This window comes from Vipera berus (assembly GCF_964194415.1).
Source record: "Vipera berus genome assembly, chromosome: 4".
Lineage (NCBI taxonomy): Eukaryota > Metazoa > Chordata > Lepidosauria > Squamata > Viperidae > Vipera > Vipera berus.
In genome coordinates this window covers 66,585,181-66,598,611 of record NC_138206.1, presented here as the reverse complement: position 1 = coordinate 66,598,611, position 13,431 = coordinate 66,585,181, and the positions used below count along the sequence as shown (strand labels likewise).

General features: G+C 36.7%; 1 protein-coding gene across 1 annotated transcript in view; it reads left to right on the top strand.

Annotated features, from left to right (window-relative positions):
* Positions 1–11,439, top strand: part of POLA1 (DNA polymerase alpha 1, catalytic subunit) — a 275,468-nt gene extending 264,029 nt beyond the window's left edge. The window contains exon 37 of the mRNA XM_081327009.1: positions 10,488–11,439. Within this exon, the coding sequence (XP_081183135.1) occupies positions 10,488–10,648 (161 nt within the window). The 3' untranslated portion in view covers positions 10,649–11,439. The remainder of the gene's footprint in view (positions 1–10,487) is intronic.
* Positions 11,440–13,431: the final 1,992 nt, after the last annotated feature.

Here is a 13,431-nt window from a genome sequence, read left to right as displayed (position 1 = left end):
TTTTCATATATTAAATATATTCCGCTGTCAAAAAAAATCTAACAGAATAGAAGAATGATTAGTTATTTGAATGGTTATAGTATGCCAGATTCTTACTAAACAGAAGAAATGGTGTTCGCTACCAGAAGAATATATAAAACAAAAGTTGGGACGTGGTAAAAAAAATTGTTGACGGATTTTTGTGGAAGTAATAAAAGAGCTTTAGTGTCCAAATGCTGATTGTAGCTTTCCTTGCATACCTCTTATGCATGTAATGTGTAAATTAACTGAATTGAAATTAGTACAGTTTTTAATTCAGATATGTCTGTAGAGTGATGTACAATACAAGAGTAGGTTGGCCTGTATTTATGATAATGATATTGGGATTACTATGTTTGGGAACACATTTGTATTAACATCATATATTAACATTACTCTTGCTACTTTTTTATCATCACTGATATTAAATAGATATTGGAGGGGTCTGTAATGCTGCTATTTTTTCCTCTTTTGTATTGATGTGGTAGAAATGATAAAGCTAGCATCATGGATAAGGGTGCTATATGTTGCAAAGTGGGGAGTCTGTGTAATTAAAAAAAATTGCCTTAACTGGTTTCATAATTGACAGAATATTTATTTAACTTGCTGTAAATTGACACACCTCTAGACAGAGACAATTATGACTGACTGTATAAAGTCTGACAGAATCAATTATGACTGACTGTTGTTTGCTACCTTTACATAGAAACAGATGAAACACGGGTATTTAGAACAAAGTCTACTGCTTGTGTTCCTGTGTTTGATATAATTAAATACAATAATGTAGGGGAAGTTTAAAAAATCAGCTTCTAATGGTTTATAATTTAGCATATTCTTCAAATAAAAAGCTAACTAAATAAGAATGATGCCTTGACTCCTGAACTCACAAGAATAATTGAATAAGAACTGTATGTACCAACCTGCAGCTTTCTAAATGAAAAATCATCCATTGCTGAATATTCTCGACACAGTTTTAGAATTAACAAAAATCAACTTATATTTGAGACAATAAATTAGCAGATTTGCTCACCAATAATGTTAACATGGAAAAACCAAGTGTCTATTAACTGGATATAAAAATAAAAATCTCCCGTACAAGTGAAAGCAAGCCGAAAAAGGCTTCTGTATTTATTTGTGCACTATTTTAATGAGGAACAAAACTAAATAATGAAAATATTTAAAAGAATGCTAATAAATGTTATATATTCCTTATTAGCTTCAATTATTTAAATAGCAATCGATAAATGTTTTAATTTAAATTATTTTTCTTTTATAGTTGACATCATTCAGTTTCAAACTTAATTGCTGTGTATGTATTTTGTGTTTAAAAGTTAGGAAACCTTTAGAAAGCTCTTTGTGTGAAAACATTGCATAGTATATATAGTAAAAGACTATTTGGATTTTTTCTGACACAAATGTAAAGGGTATAGTAGCAGTTTGTATAAAATTGTGTTCTATCCATATATCTGAATGTTCCACAAGCAATTTCCATCATATAACAACACTGTTCTCAAAAAAGATGAACTATTTTATTGATTAAAAAATTATTTAGAAAAAAGGGAGCTTATATGCATCTTCAAGTTGGATGGTATGGTAGGTTGAAAGTATTGACTGACTGTGTGCTATACAATGGTCACAATTGTCTTTTACTAGGGAGAGCATAGAACGATGCTGGTTGCCATTCTTACTCTGCTGTGTGGCAGCGCAAATAGTCCCCTTTCTAACCAACCTGGTGGGAAAAGTCAATATCCCATCAGCAGAGGAGGTAAACACATCAGGAGCTGTGTCCTCTCTCATCTTCCCTGCTCTATATTACTACAGTTCTTTAAATCTATTCTCCCCAGTCATCAAATGCACTTCTGTCATTCAAATGCATATACTGCTGCAGTACAAATAAGGCTGGAGTCTAAATTTATTGGTGTGCATTCTCTTTATTATTTTTATATTTTTAAATAAAATATTTGTCATTAATTTTGCAAAGCACTTTTCTATATTAGCAACTTTTTAGAAAGCTCTTTTTAAATATATGTTTGTGTACGTATAATTTATATAACTATATAGTATAAAAGTATAAAATATATACTTTTATTTGTGTGTGTGTGTGTGTGTGTGTATAGTATATATGCTACTCTTTTCTTGCTTTGAGCAGGAATTTCTCAAAACAGTCTTTCAGAAGTCAGAGACTTAGATCTAGTGAGATGGCTACTTGAAATAGCAATTACAGCATATAGGAAGCAGCAGCAAGCAGTGGAATGACTAGAGTCTTAATGGCCAACAGCCTGTTATGAGATCTCTAATTTGCTGCTCCCAAATTTTCTGAAGGACACCATTCTATTGCCAGATTTCCTGGTAATATTACCAGAGTAATATTACCAAAGTAAGATTTAATTGTCCATCTTCTGCATATGACAAAATGATATCCCATCCTTTGCTATAGACAGTAAAAAAAATCTTGGGCTGACTCTGCTTACTAAGTTACTCCATCAAGTTCAATATTTTTATTTGGATGAGAAAAATGACATATTTCTGTAAAAAAAAGCACAAAAACATGACTGTTTAAAAACCATCCCCAACTTCAGTACGTTCTAGGTGCATAAAATTCAATTTCCTGTATTCTTAACAATAGCCATGTTGGGGAAGACAAACTAAACTTGATCAAATTTGTCTCATGGTTACTTTTGTTTTCCTTTTATTTGAACTATTTCATGAGTGTCCAACCTTTAGCATAACTAGCCCTTTTTTATCATATGTATTAATATATGTATCATAATAATGAAATGTCGAGAAAGGCAGGCACTGTATGAGATTAAAAATAAAATGGCAGTTTTCATTGATCCATGGTTTAATAAAACAAGAATGGGGTGAAAAACGTAAAGAAGTGCTAATTGACAAAATTCATTCAATCAATTTGTTAAATAAATGATAATATAAGTTACTTGAGATGTGTATTTTAAAAAGTGAGGAAGACATTGTAAACTAGGTCTTAGTTGGCCGTGAATTCTGGAACTGAGGTACTGAGAGAAGTCATTTCTTTATATATTTTTTCTTTATTTATTCTTATTTCTTATTTATTCTTTTCTATTTTTTTCTTTTCTGAGCTTTCTACTTTTAATTTTTTTTATTTGTATTAGCTTTTAACTTTTTAAATGTAATGATTAATAATGTTATTATTAAAAAAACTAACCCCAAGCAAGAAAATATATAAATCATACAATATATAAAAGTATAAATTATATAATGCCATCTGTCTGGTAAACTCGCAAGATTCTTTTTTCTCTCTATGCACATGTATACATAATTCAAACTAGACTGCGTTGTTTCTCTGTGTCATATAATATATGTGGGTATATGAATAATTCTGTATTTATTTTTGTCATATTTATGTAGTCTATATTGGAGGTAGTGACCCTTTGAGAGCTGTATGCAATGAAATTTCATTTTAATGTATGCCGATTAGTGTACATTCAAAGTGACAATAAAGTTATTATTCTACTGTATAAGATAAAAAGATGGATGTGACCAGACAAATGAAAAAATTGGCAGTAAAACCATTACAGTGAAAAAAGTGAATATGGGTTGCCCTTATTTTATGATGGTAACTGAGACCAGAATTTCCATTGCTAACGAATGTGGTTATAAATTGCAGTGTCACATAGGACAGAAATTCCAGCATTTTCTGGTTGCCATTGTTAAGCAAATCACCATGGATTATTAAGTAAGGATGTCATATTGTCACAATTTACAACCTCCAACTGGCTTCTCCATTGACTTGTAGGATGGCAGCAAAGAAGGTTATAAATGACTATTTGTTGTTGTTGTTAGTTGCGAAGTCGTGTCCGACCCATCGCGACCCTATGGACAATGTTCCTCCAGGCCTTCCTGTCCTCTACTATCTTCTGGAGTCCATTTAAGCTCACGCCTACTGCTTCAGTGACTCCATCCAGCCACCTCATTCTCTGTCGTCCCCTTCTTCTAGTGCCCTCAATCTTTCCCAGCATTAGGCTCTTCTCCAGTGAGTCCTTCCTTCTCATTAGGTGGCCAAAGTATTTGAGTTTTAGCTTCAGGATCTGGCCTTCTAAAGAGCAGTCAGGGTTGATCTCCTCTAGGACTGACCGGTTTGATCGCCTTGCAGTCCAAGGAACTCGCAGGAGTCTTCTCCAGCACCATAGTTCAAAGGCTTCAATTCTTTGGCGCTCAGCCTTTCTTATGGTCCAGCTTTCACTGCCATACATTGCAACTGGGAAGACCATAGCCTTGACTATACGCACTTTTGTTGACAGGGTGATGTCTCTGTTTTTTAGTGTGCTGTCTAGATTTGCCATGGCTTTCCTCCCGAGGAGCAAGCGTCTTTTAATTTCTTGGCTACAGTCCCCATCTGCAGTGATCTTGGAGCCCAGGAAAATAAAATCTGTCACTACCTCCATTTCTTCCCCATCTATTTGCCAGGAATTGAGAGGGCCAGATGCCATAATCTTGGTTTTCTTAATGTTTAATTTCAATCCAAGTTTTGCACTCTCCTTCTTCACCCGCAACAAGAGGCTCTTTAGTTCTTCTTCACTTTCTGCCATTAGAGTGGTATCATCTGCATATCTTAGGTTGTTGATGTTTCTTCCGGCAATCTTAATTCCAACTTTTGATTCATCTAGCCCTGCCTTTCTCATGATGTGCTCTGCATATAAGTTAAACAGGCAAGGCGACAGTATACAGCCTTGCCGGACTCCTTTCCCAATTTTGAACCAATCAGTGGTTCCGTGTCCAGTTCTCACTGTTGCTTCTTGGCCCGCATATAGATTTCTCAAGAGACAAATAAGATGGTCTGGTATGCCCATCTCTTTAAGGACTTGCCAGAGTTTGTTATGATCCACACAATCAAAGGCTTTAGCATAGTCAATGAAGCAGAAGTAGATGTTTTTCTGGAACTCTCTAGCTTTCTCCATGATCCAGCGTAAGTTAGCAATTTGATCTCTAGTTCCTCTGCCTCTTCGAAATCCTGCCTGTACTTCTGGTAGTTCTCGATCCACATACTGCTGGAGTCTAGCTTGTAGGATTTTAAGCATAACTTTACTAGCATGAGAAATGAGTGCAATGGTGCGATAGTTTGAACATTCTTTGGCACTGCCTTTCTTTGGAATTGGAATGTAAACTGATCTTTTCCAATCCTGTGGCCACTGTTGAGTTTTCCAAATTTGCTGGCAAATTGAGTGTAGCACTTTTACTGCATCGTCTTTTAAGATTTTGAATAGCTCAGCTGGAATACTGTCACCTCCACTAGCTTTGTTGTTGCTCAGCTTTTCTAAGGCCCACTTCACTTCACATTCTAGGATGTCTGGCTCGAGGTCAGTGACCACCTCATTGTGATTATCAGGGACGTTAAGCTCATTCTTGTATAGTTCTTCTGTGTAATTTTGCCACCTCTTCTTAATCTCTTCTGCCTCTGTTAGGTCCCTGCCATTTTGGTCCTTTATCATGCCCATTTTTGCATGAAACGTTCCTTTCATCTCTCCAATTTTCTTGAAAAGATCTCTGGTCCTCCCTATTCTATTGTTTTCTTCTATTTCTTTGCATTGTTCATTTAAGAAGGCATTCTTATCTCTTCTAGCTATTCTTTGGAATTCTGCATTTAATTGGGCATATCTTTCTTTTTCTCCCTTGCCTTTCGCTTCCCTCCTTTCCTCAGCTATTTGCAAAGCTTCCTCAGACAGCCATTTTGCTTTCTTGCATTTCTTTTTCTTTGGGATGGTTTTGGTTGCTACCTGTTGTACAATGTTGCGAACCTCTGTCCATAGTTCTTCAGGCACTCTGTCTATCAGATCCAATTCCTTAAATCTATTTGTCACCTCAACTGTATATTCAACAGGGATATGATTTAATTCATACCTGACTGGCCTAGCGCTTTTCCCTACTTTCTTTAATTTAAGCCTAAACTTTGCAACAAGAAGCTCATGGTCTGAGCCACAGTCAGCTCCTGGTCTTGTTTTTACTGACTGTATAGAGCTTCTCCATCTTTGGCTGCAGAGCATATAGTCAATCTGATTTCTGTGTTGACCGTCTGGTGATGTCCATGTGTAAAGCCGTCTCTTGGGTTGTTGGAAAAGAGTGTTTGCTATGACCATCGTATTCACAAAATGCTGCAATATCACAACTGAGAGCCAGGGACCTGGATCGCAATCACATGACCATGGTGACATTGCAACCAATATAACTATGAAGACCAGTCATAATTGCCACTCATCCAGCACCATTATGAGTTCAAGTAGTCAATGAATGAGTTAACTAAGAATCACATGTAATAGTAAATCGTAATGAAATTTACTTACTTATTTATTTCCTTAATGTGAAAGTATGACCCTCCCAAATGTCCATTATGCCTCACCATATGACTAATGATGGAAAATGAGGAGATTTGCAAACTGAAAGACTGTTGCTATTTTGTGCTACTAACATCTACTGAATTTATTGGGACTTCTCTAACTTTCATAAAATGAGAATGAGTAAAAACAAAAAGATCAATAATATAATCCAGAATTCTGCAAAGCCTGTGCATGATATGCTTTAAAACAAGGGTCTTCAAACTTGGCCCTTTTATGACTTGTGGACTTCAACGCCCAGAAGTCCTCACTCAGGTATGCTGGCTGAGGAATTCTGGGAGTTGAAGTACACAATCATAAAAGGGCCAGGTTTGAAGATCCCTGCTTTAAAAGCTGTAGGAAAGCATACAAAGTAAAGCAGCTGCATCTTTTTCTAGCAAATGGATACAGAAGCACATTGCTTTTCCGTAAAAAATGCAAAAAGAAGACAGCCAGAATGTTGTCAAAATGTTTCCAAGAGCCAGAAACATCTTCTTAAAACGGTTGTGAACTTGGAAAAAGTTTTAGATATTTCAGGGATTTCAAAACATGTTTCATACATACACCTGCACATTCCAAAATGCTTATTTTAAAAGATTTTCAGAACCTTAGAATAATTCACTTCTTATGAAATAGAAAAAAAACACAGTTTGTATAAATATTTATTATTTCTTCCAAATTCACAAAGGTTGCCAGTGTAATGTAGTGGTAAATATGTTAGGTTAAGAGTTCTAAAGTTCTACGCCCATCCTGAGTCACAGAATTTGACTAGGTGACTTTGAGCCAGTCTCTCAATCCAGTCTAATTCACAGGCGAGTTGCAGTGGACATTTACTAGAAGAATTGTTATGTTAGACTTTCGTATCTTAAAACTCCAGTGTTTTGAAATGCTCTGATACAGTGGTACTACAGCACTGAAGATGTTACCTAGTTGTTTAATGAAATATCCGCAAAAAAATAATCAAGCTCAGAGAGTACTAAAGGGTTCTTGTAAATTCCTGTAAAATCGTTTTACTGTATAACTACAGTGGGACAAAAAAGTATTTAGTCAGCCACCAATTGTGCAAGTTCTCCCACTTAAAAAGATGAGAGAGGCCTGTAATTTTCATCATAGGTATACCTCAACTATGAGAGACAAAATGGGGGGAAAGAATCCAGGAAATCACATTGCAGGATTTCTAACGAATTTATTTGCAAATTATGGTGGAAAATAAATATTTGGTCAATAACAAAAGTTCATCTCAATACTTTGTTATATACCCTTTGTTGGCAATGACAGAGGTCAAACGTTTTCTGTAAGTCTTCACAAGGTTTGCACACACTGTTGCTGGTATTTTGGCCCATTCCTCCATGCAGATCTCCTCTAGAGCAGTGATGTTTTGGGGCTGTCGCTGGGCAACACGGACTTTCAACTCCCTCCAAAGGTTTTCTATGGGGTTGAGATCTGGAGACTGGCTAGGCCACTCCAGGACCTTGAAATGCTTCTTACGAAGCCACTCCTTCGTTGCCCGGGTGGTGTGTTTGGGATCATTGTTATGCTGAAAGACCCAGCCACGTTTCATCTTCAATGCCCTTGCTGATGGAAGGAGGTTTTCACTCAAAATCTCACGATACATGGCCCCATTCATTCTTTCCTTTACACGGATCAGTCGTCCTGGTCCCTTTGCAGAAAAACAGCCCCAAAGCATGATGTTTCCACCCCCATGCTTCACAGTAGGTATGGTGTTCTTTGGATGCAACTCAGCATTCTTTCTCCTCCAAACACGACGAGTTGAGTTTTTACCAAAAAGTTCTACTTTGGTTTCATCTGACCATATAACATTCTCCCAATCCTGTTCTGGATCATCCAAATGCTCTCTAGCAAACTTCACACGGGTCCGGACATGTACTGGCTTAAGCAGGGGGACACATCTGGCACTGCAGGATTTGAGTCCCTGGCGGCGTAGTGTGTTACTGATGGTAGCCTTTGTTACTTTGGTCCCAGCTCTCTGCAGGTCATTCACTAGGTCCCCCCGTGTGGTTCTGGGATTTTTGCTCACCGTTCTTGTGATCATTTTGACCCCACGGGGTGAGATCTTGCGTGGAGCCCCAGAACGAGGGAGATTATCAGTGGTCTTGTATGTCTTCCATTTTCTAATAATTGCTCCCACAGTTGATTTCTTCACACCAAGCTGCTTGCCTATTGCAAATTCAGTCTTCCCAGCATGGTGCAGGTCTACAATTTTGTTTCTGGTGTCCTTCGACAGCTCTTTGGTCTTGGCCATAGTGGGGTTTGGAGTGTGACTGTTTGAGGTTGTGGACTGGTGTCTTTTATACTGATAACAAGTTCAACCAGGTGCCATTCATACAGATAACGAATAAAGAACAGAGGAGCCTCTTAAAGAAGTTACAGGTCTGTGAGAGCCAGAAATCTTGCTTGTTTGTAGGTGACCAAATACTTATCTTACCGAGGAATGTACGAATTAATTCATTAGAAATCCTACAATGTGATTTCCTGGATTCTTTCCCCCCATTTTGTCTCTCATAGTTGAGGTATACCTATGATGAAAATTACAGGCCTCTCTCATCTTTTTAAGTGGGAGAACTTGCACAATTGGTGGCTGACTAAATACTTTTTTGTCCCACTGTATCTGTTGTTCAGTTGGTCAGTCTATCTATAAGGTAAAGGTAAAGGTTCCCCCGCACATGCGTGCTAGTCGTTTCCGACTCTAGGGGCCGGTGCTCATCTCCGTTTCAAAGCCGAAGAGCCAGCGCTTGTCCGAGGACGTCTCCGTGGTCATGTGGCTGGCATGACTAGACGCCAAAGGCGCACGGAACGCTGTTACCTTCCCACCGTAGTGGTCCCTATTTTTCTACTTGCATTTTTACATGCTTTCGAACTGCTAGGTTGGCAGAAGCTGGGACGAGTAACAGGCGCTCACTCTGCTACGCGGCACTCGGGATTCGACCCGCCAAACTGCCGACCTTCTGATCGACAAGCTCAGTGTCCTAACCCACTGAGCCACCGCGTCCCTTACATCTATCTATATGATAACATTAATAAATTGCCCAGTTTTCAGCACTACAATTTTCAGAGAGGATGGTAATTTCTGGTAGCAAACAATTTGATAGGCATCTGAGACTGAGAAGAACCACTGCCAGTTAACCATGTGGTCTTGTTGGGAGTAGCTTGATCTGATATGACAAGCTCTTGTGATCATTTTTGTTCTTCCAGTGACATATAGTTTCAGATTTTGTTTCTCAAGTTAGCTATAGGCTATCTAGCTATCTTATCTATTTGTCTATATGCTCCCCAAAAGGTAGCTCAATAAAATATGCAACTTGCTTGCTATTCCCACTGAATGTGTTAATGCATATAGCAAAGAGGGAAGGGTGCCTGCAAGTATTTCCTTGAGCACTTTAAAAGTGCATAAATGAATTCATAAAGAGAATTTCTGATTTTCTGATTGCAGCCCTCATAAATGGCTTTTCTAGAAATTTGAGGGAAACATGTAAGTGCGGAGCAGAATGTTCATTTCTTTTTAATAGCCTTCAGAGCATTGCTGTAGGGACTTCTGTATGCCTTATAATAAACAATTAAAGAAAGTTCCCAATATCCTCATCATTATAAAGCTCTTCAGTACTTTAGTCAGGAGACAAGGTTCACAACATTGAAAGCAGATGGCCAGACAATTGTGGCACTAAACTTGATTTTGTTTTCTTCATTAAACCTCTTCACTATCAGTTGGTTCTGTGATATAGCTGATTCTGTTCCCTCATTCCTGTTCTTCTCTACCCTCTCTACCCCAATTAATTCAGCATTAATGGACAAACTATGCTTCCTAACATTTATTGACAGAAGCTGGTGTGCCAATAAAGATGGGCATGACAAGTGGGTTGACTAATTCTTGATGCACTTGATCTGTTTGTAAATAACAAGTATGACACTTACATAAACATGCCCACCAAACTACTTTTAAAAAATGTAAGCAGGGGAATAGCAAGCTCAGCAGCAGGCATCTTGCAGAGAATTCTGGGTTTTGAGAGTCATCATGTTTTAAAGAGATAAAAGTTCTGCAAAGCATTGGCTAAATATAATTCATTCATTCCTCCCCTAATCTTTTAATTTTCTCTGTCCCTATAGATGAATTGAAGAAGATTCTGGAAGCTTACAAGGAAGGATACAAAAACCTGAAGAACACAGTTGACAAATGGTTGTCTATGAGTAGCTATTCTGAAGTAAACCTCGGCAAACTCTTTCAGACATTCAGCATAGTAAAATATGGGGACGAGTCCAGTACTTAAAAATATTGTTTGTGGGCTCTGTTTATAGGCAGTAATCTACCTTTTTTTCTCTCTTATTTTTTGTTTACTGTGGCATACTAGTATGGCTGTAGATTAAGAAAACTATTCAGTACTAAAAATATGTAAAAGAAAAGCAGATTAAAAGTTGATGAATATAATAAGTAGCTTACAATTTAGATTTTATCATAAGTTGTTGTATATTAAGACCCAGAATGGAAGCAAGAAATAGAAAATGCTCATTTAACTGAATAATGTCCATTGAGAATTGTTGGAATGTACATGATCCTAGACTTTAATCAAGGCATTTAGCAGAGGTGTTTTCAGGAAAAGAAGTTAAAGATCTTAGTAGGAGCACTTATGGATTCTCTTTTCATTATTTATCTACTATGTGGTAATATGACAACATTAAGGTTCTTTTTGTTCTGGGAGGACATATCAAACAAGAGTATTGTGCTGCAGTGATGCAGCATAACTGAATTAAAACTATATATATGAAGGAATGAATTGATTTCTTTATAGGCCAAAAAGATTGTGTGTTGCAAATTCTTTCAGCCCTTTGAATGTTAGTCATTAATTCCTTGGGAGTCATCAAAACAAATAGGGCAGCCTATTATCATTAGAAGAAGCTAGTTGAGACAAAAATGGAGTAAATTTAAGCTGACAAAAGGAATGTCCTTATAGTAAGCAATTAAAGCCATGGAAACATCTTATAATGATTATAATATTTTAATTGCCAATAAACAATTAACAGGTACAATAAAAGTCAAGCCAACCTCATTGGCTGGGATTTGGAGCTGGGAAAGGGAGATGTTGGACTCCTTATATAGATATCTTTCTTAACTTCTATGTGGGCAATAACATTTATTAGTACATCTAAAAGCATTTTAAATGTGGATGTAAACCTTTACAGAATTGAAGGAAATATAATAAAATTATTGGTATAAATATTTGAATGGTGCATTCATATGAAATATATCTGTGAAACAGAATAATAATATGGGTGGACAAGCCATTTGTACTTTATATCCCCCACTTCTTGTCTAACTGTACTAATGAATAAACAAAAATGGTAGTGATGCCCCATCTATTTCAGCTTTCATTAATACAAATGATAGGCATCGGGTAAAATGTTTGCTTTGATTTATCTTTCCTTGCTGAAGAGTGAGTTGCAATGTGCCAGTAGAATTCCTCTACAAAGGAGGAGTGCATTAGTTTGGCTCGAGTAGCTCAACCCATCCTTGCATTGATGTGGAGAAATGTCTTTGTAGACAGCTCTGGATTGAACAATTTTACTTTTCTGTTTTTCCAATAAATGATTTTAGTCTTGGTTAAAGAAGATTATCATATGGATGGCCATACTTTATTAGTAGTACCTATTACTACTATAATCAGCATCCCAATTACAATAGCTCAGACTTTGAGGGATAAAAGCATATTTTCCTCCTAAATTAGAATAACATACTGTATTTACAAACTGGGTAGGTTTTGTTGTGTCCCATATTCAAAATATTTATTTGTAAAATATGAGGAAATGAAAAATAATGAATGTGTGTAGACAAACATGACCTAATCTCAGCAAGACTATAATTTCACATACATTGTTATATAGAATTCTGCAGAAAAATTGAGCAAACATTTTACTTATATAAATGTAAATTTTATAAATATAAATTTCATAATGAATTTTTCATTTCTTCTTAATTGCTAGGGAAGATATTTTCCACCATAAAATAAAGCTGCCTTGATTAATGCTTTGTTAGAAGTAAATGTCTAAATGTTTAGTCACCTAAATCGGCTACTGATCTGACCCTTGCTGACTACACAGCCTACTTTGACTGTTTCACCTTCTTTTAACAATGAAAAAACTGAGAAGTGCAAAGCCATCTTTCTTTGTGTACATCAATCTTTATGTGCATGTTAAATTTATTGTATTGCAGAACTGCAAAACCAAAAACAAGCCTGAATTCATCAGAGAAATCTGGGCTACTCTCCCTTTTCCCCCTTTTCTGTGTGTAATTAAAAATAGACAACAAAGTTAGGTTGATGGATAGGGAAGGAGGTTTTGATACATAAGCTCAGAAGCCAGACTTCACAGTTAGTATTTATTAAAAGAAAGAAACCCGATGAATTGTTTCATCTTGTGCCAGAATCATTGCTTACTGGATAAAAATTACCTTTCTATTTCCCAACTTCAGCCTATTTTTCATCTTGCCTCCTTTGCCTCTCTTCTGTTGACCACCTAAATATTTCTTAATTGAACCGCTCATCCTGCACTCCTCTTATAGCTGTTTAATAGATTAACTCATCTGTGCCAGCTTCAAATTTCAGATTAAAATTCCTTCATCCTGAAGGCAGCATTATCAGGTTGTTGGAGGCTGTTTTCAAACCTTGGTTTTGAATAGCAGCGGCTCTGCATTAATTTAACCACTAAGCTAATAAGTAGGTTTCGTTTTGTTATGCTAAGCTTTATTGCTTTTCTTTTGATCAGAATGGTGTTGTTGAGCAAAGCAGCAGACAAGGCATTCTTTGATGAGGGAATTAGTGCTCTATTCTTCCTCTATTATTCATAGCACAGTGGAATATGTAAGTACCTGAGGGTGTCAAAGGAGAGCAGGCTCTATTGCAAAGTGTTCGCCTTGTTTCTCTCAATAGCTGACTATGAGATGATAAACTGCTTAATACACTGCACTAATTGGATGAGAGCAAAAAGAGATGGGAATTAAGGCAAGGCAAAAAGAGAGAGTGCTACCAGCCTTCATTCACTCTTTCACCACTTTAACAGC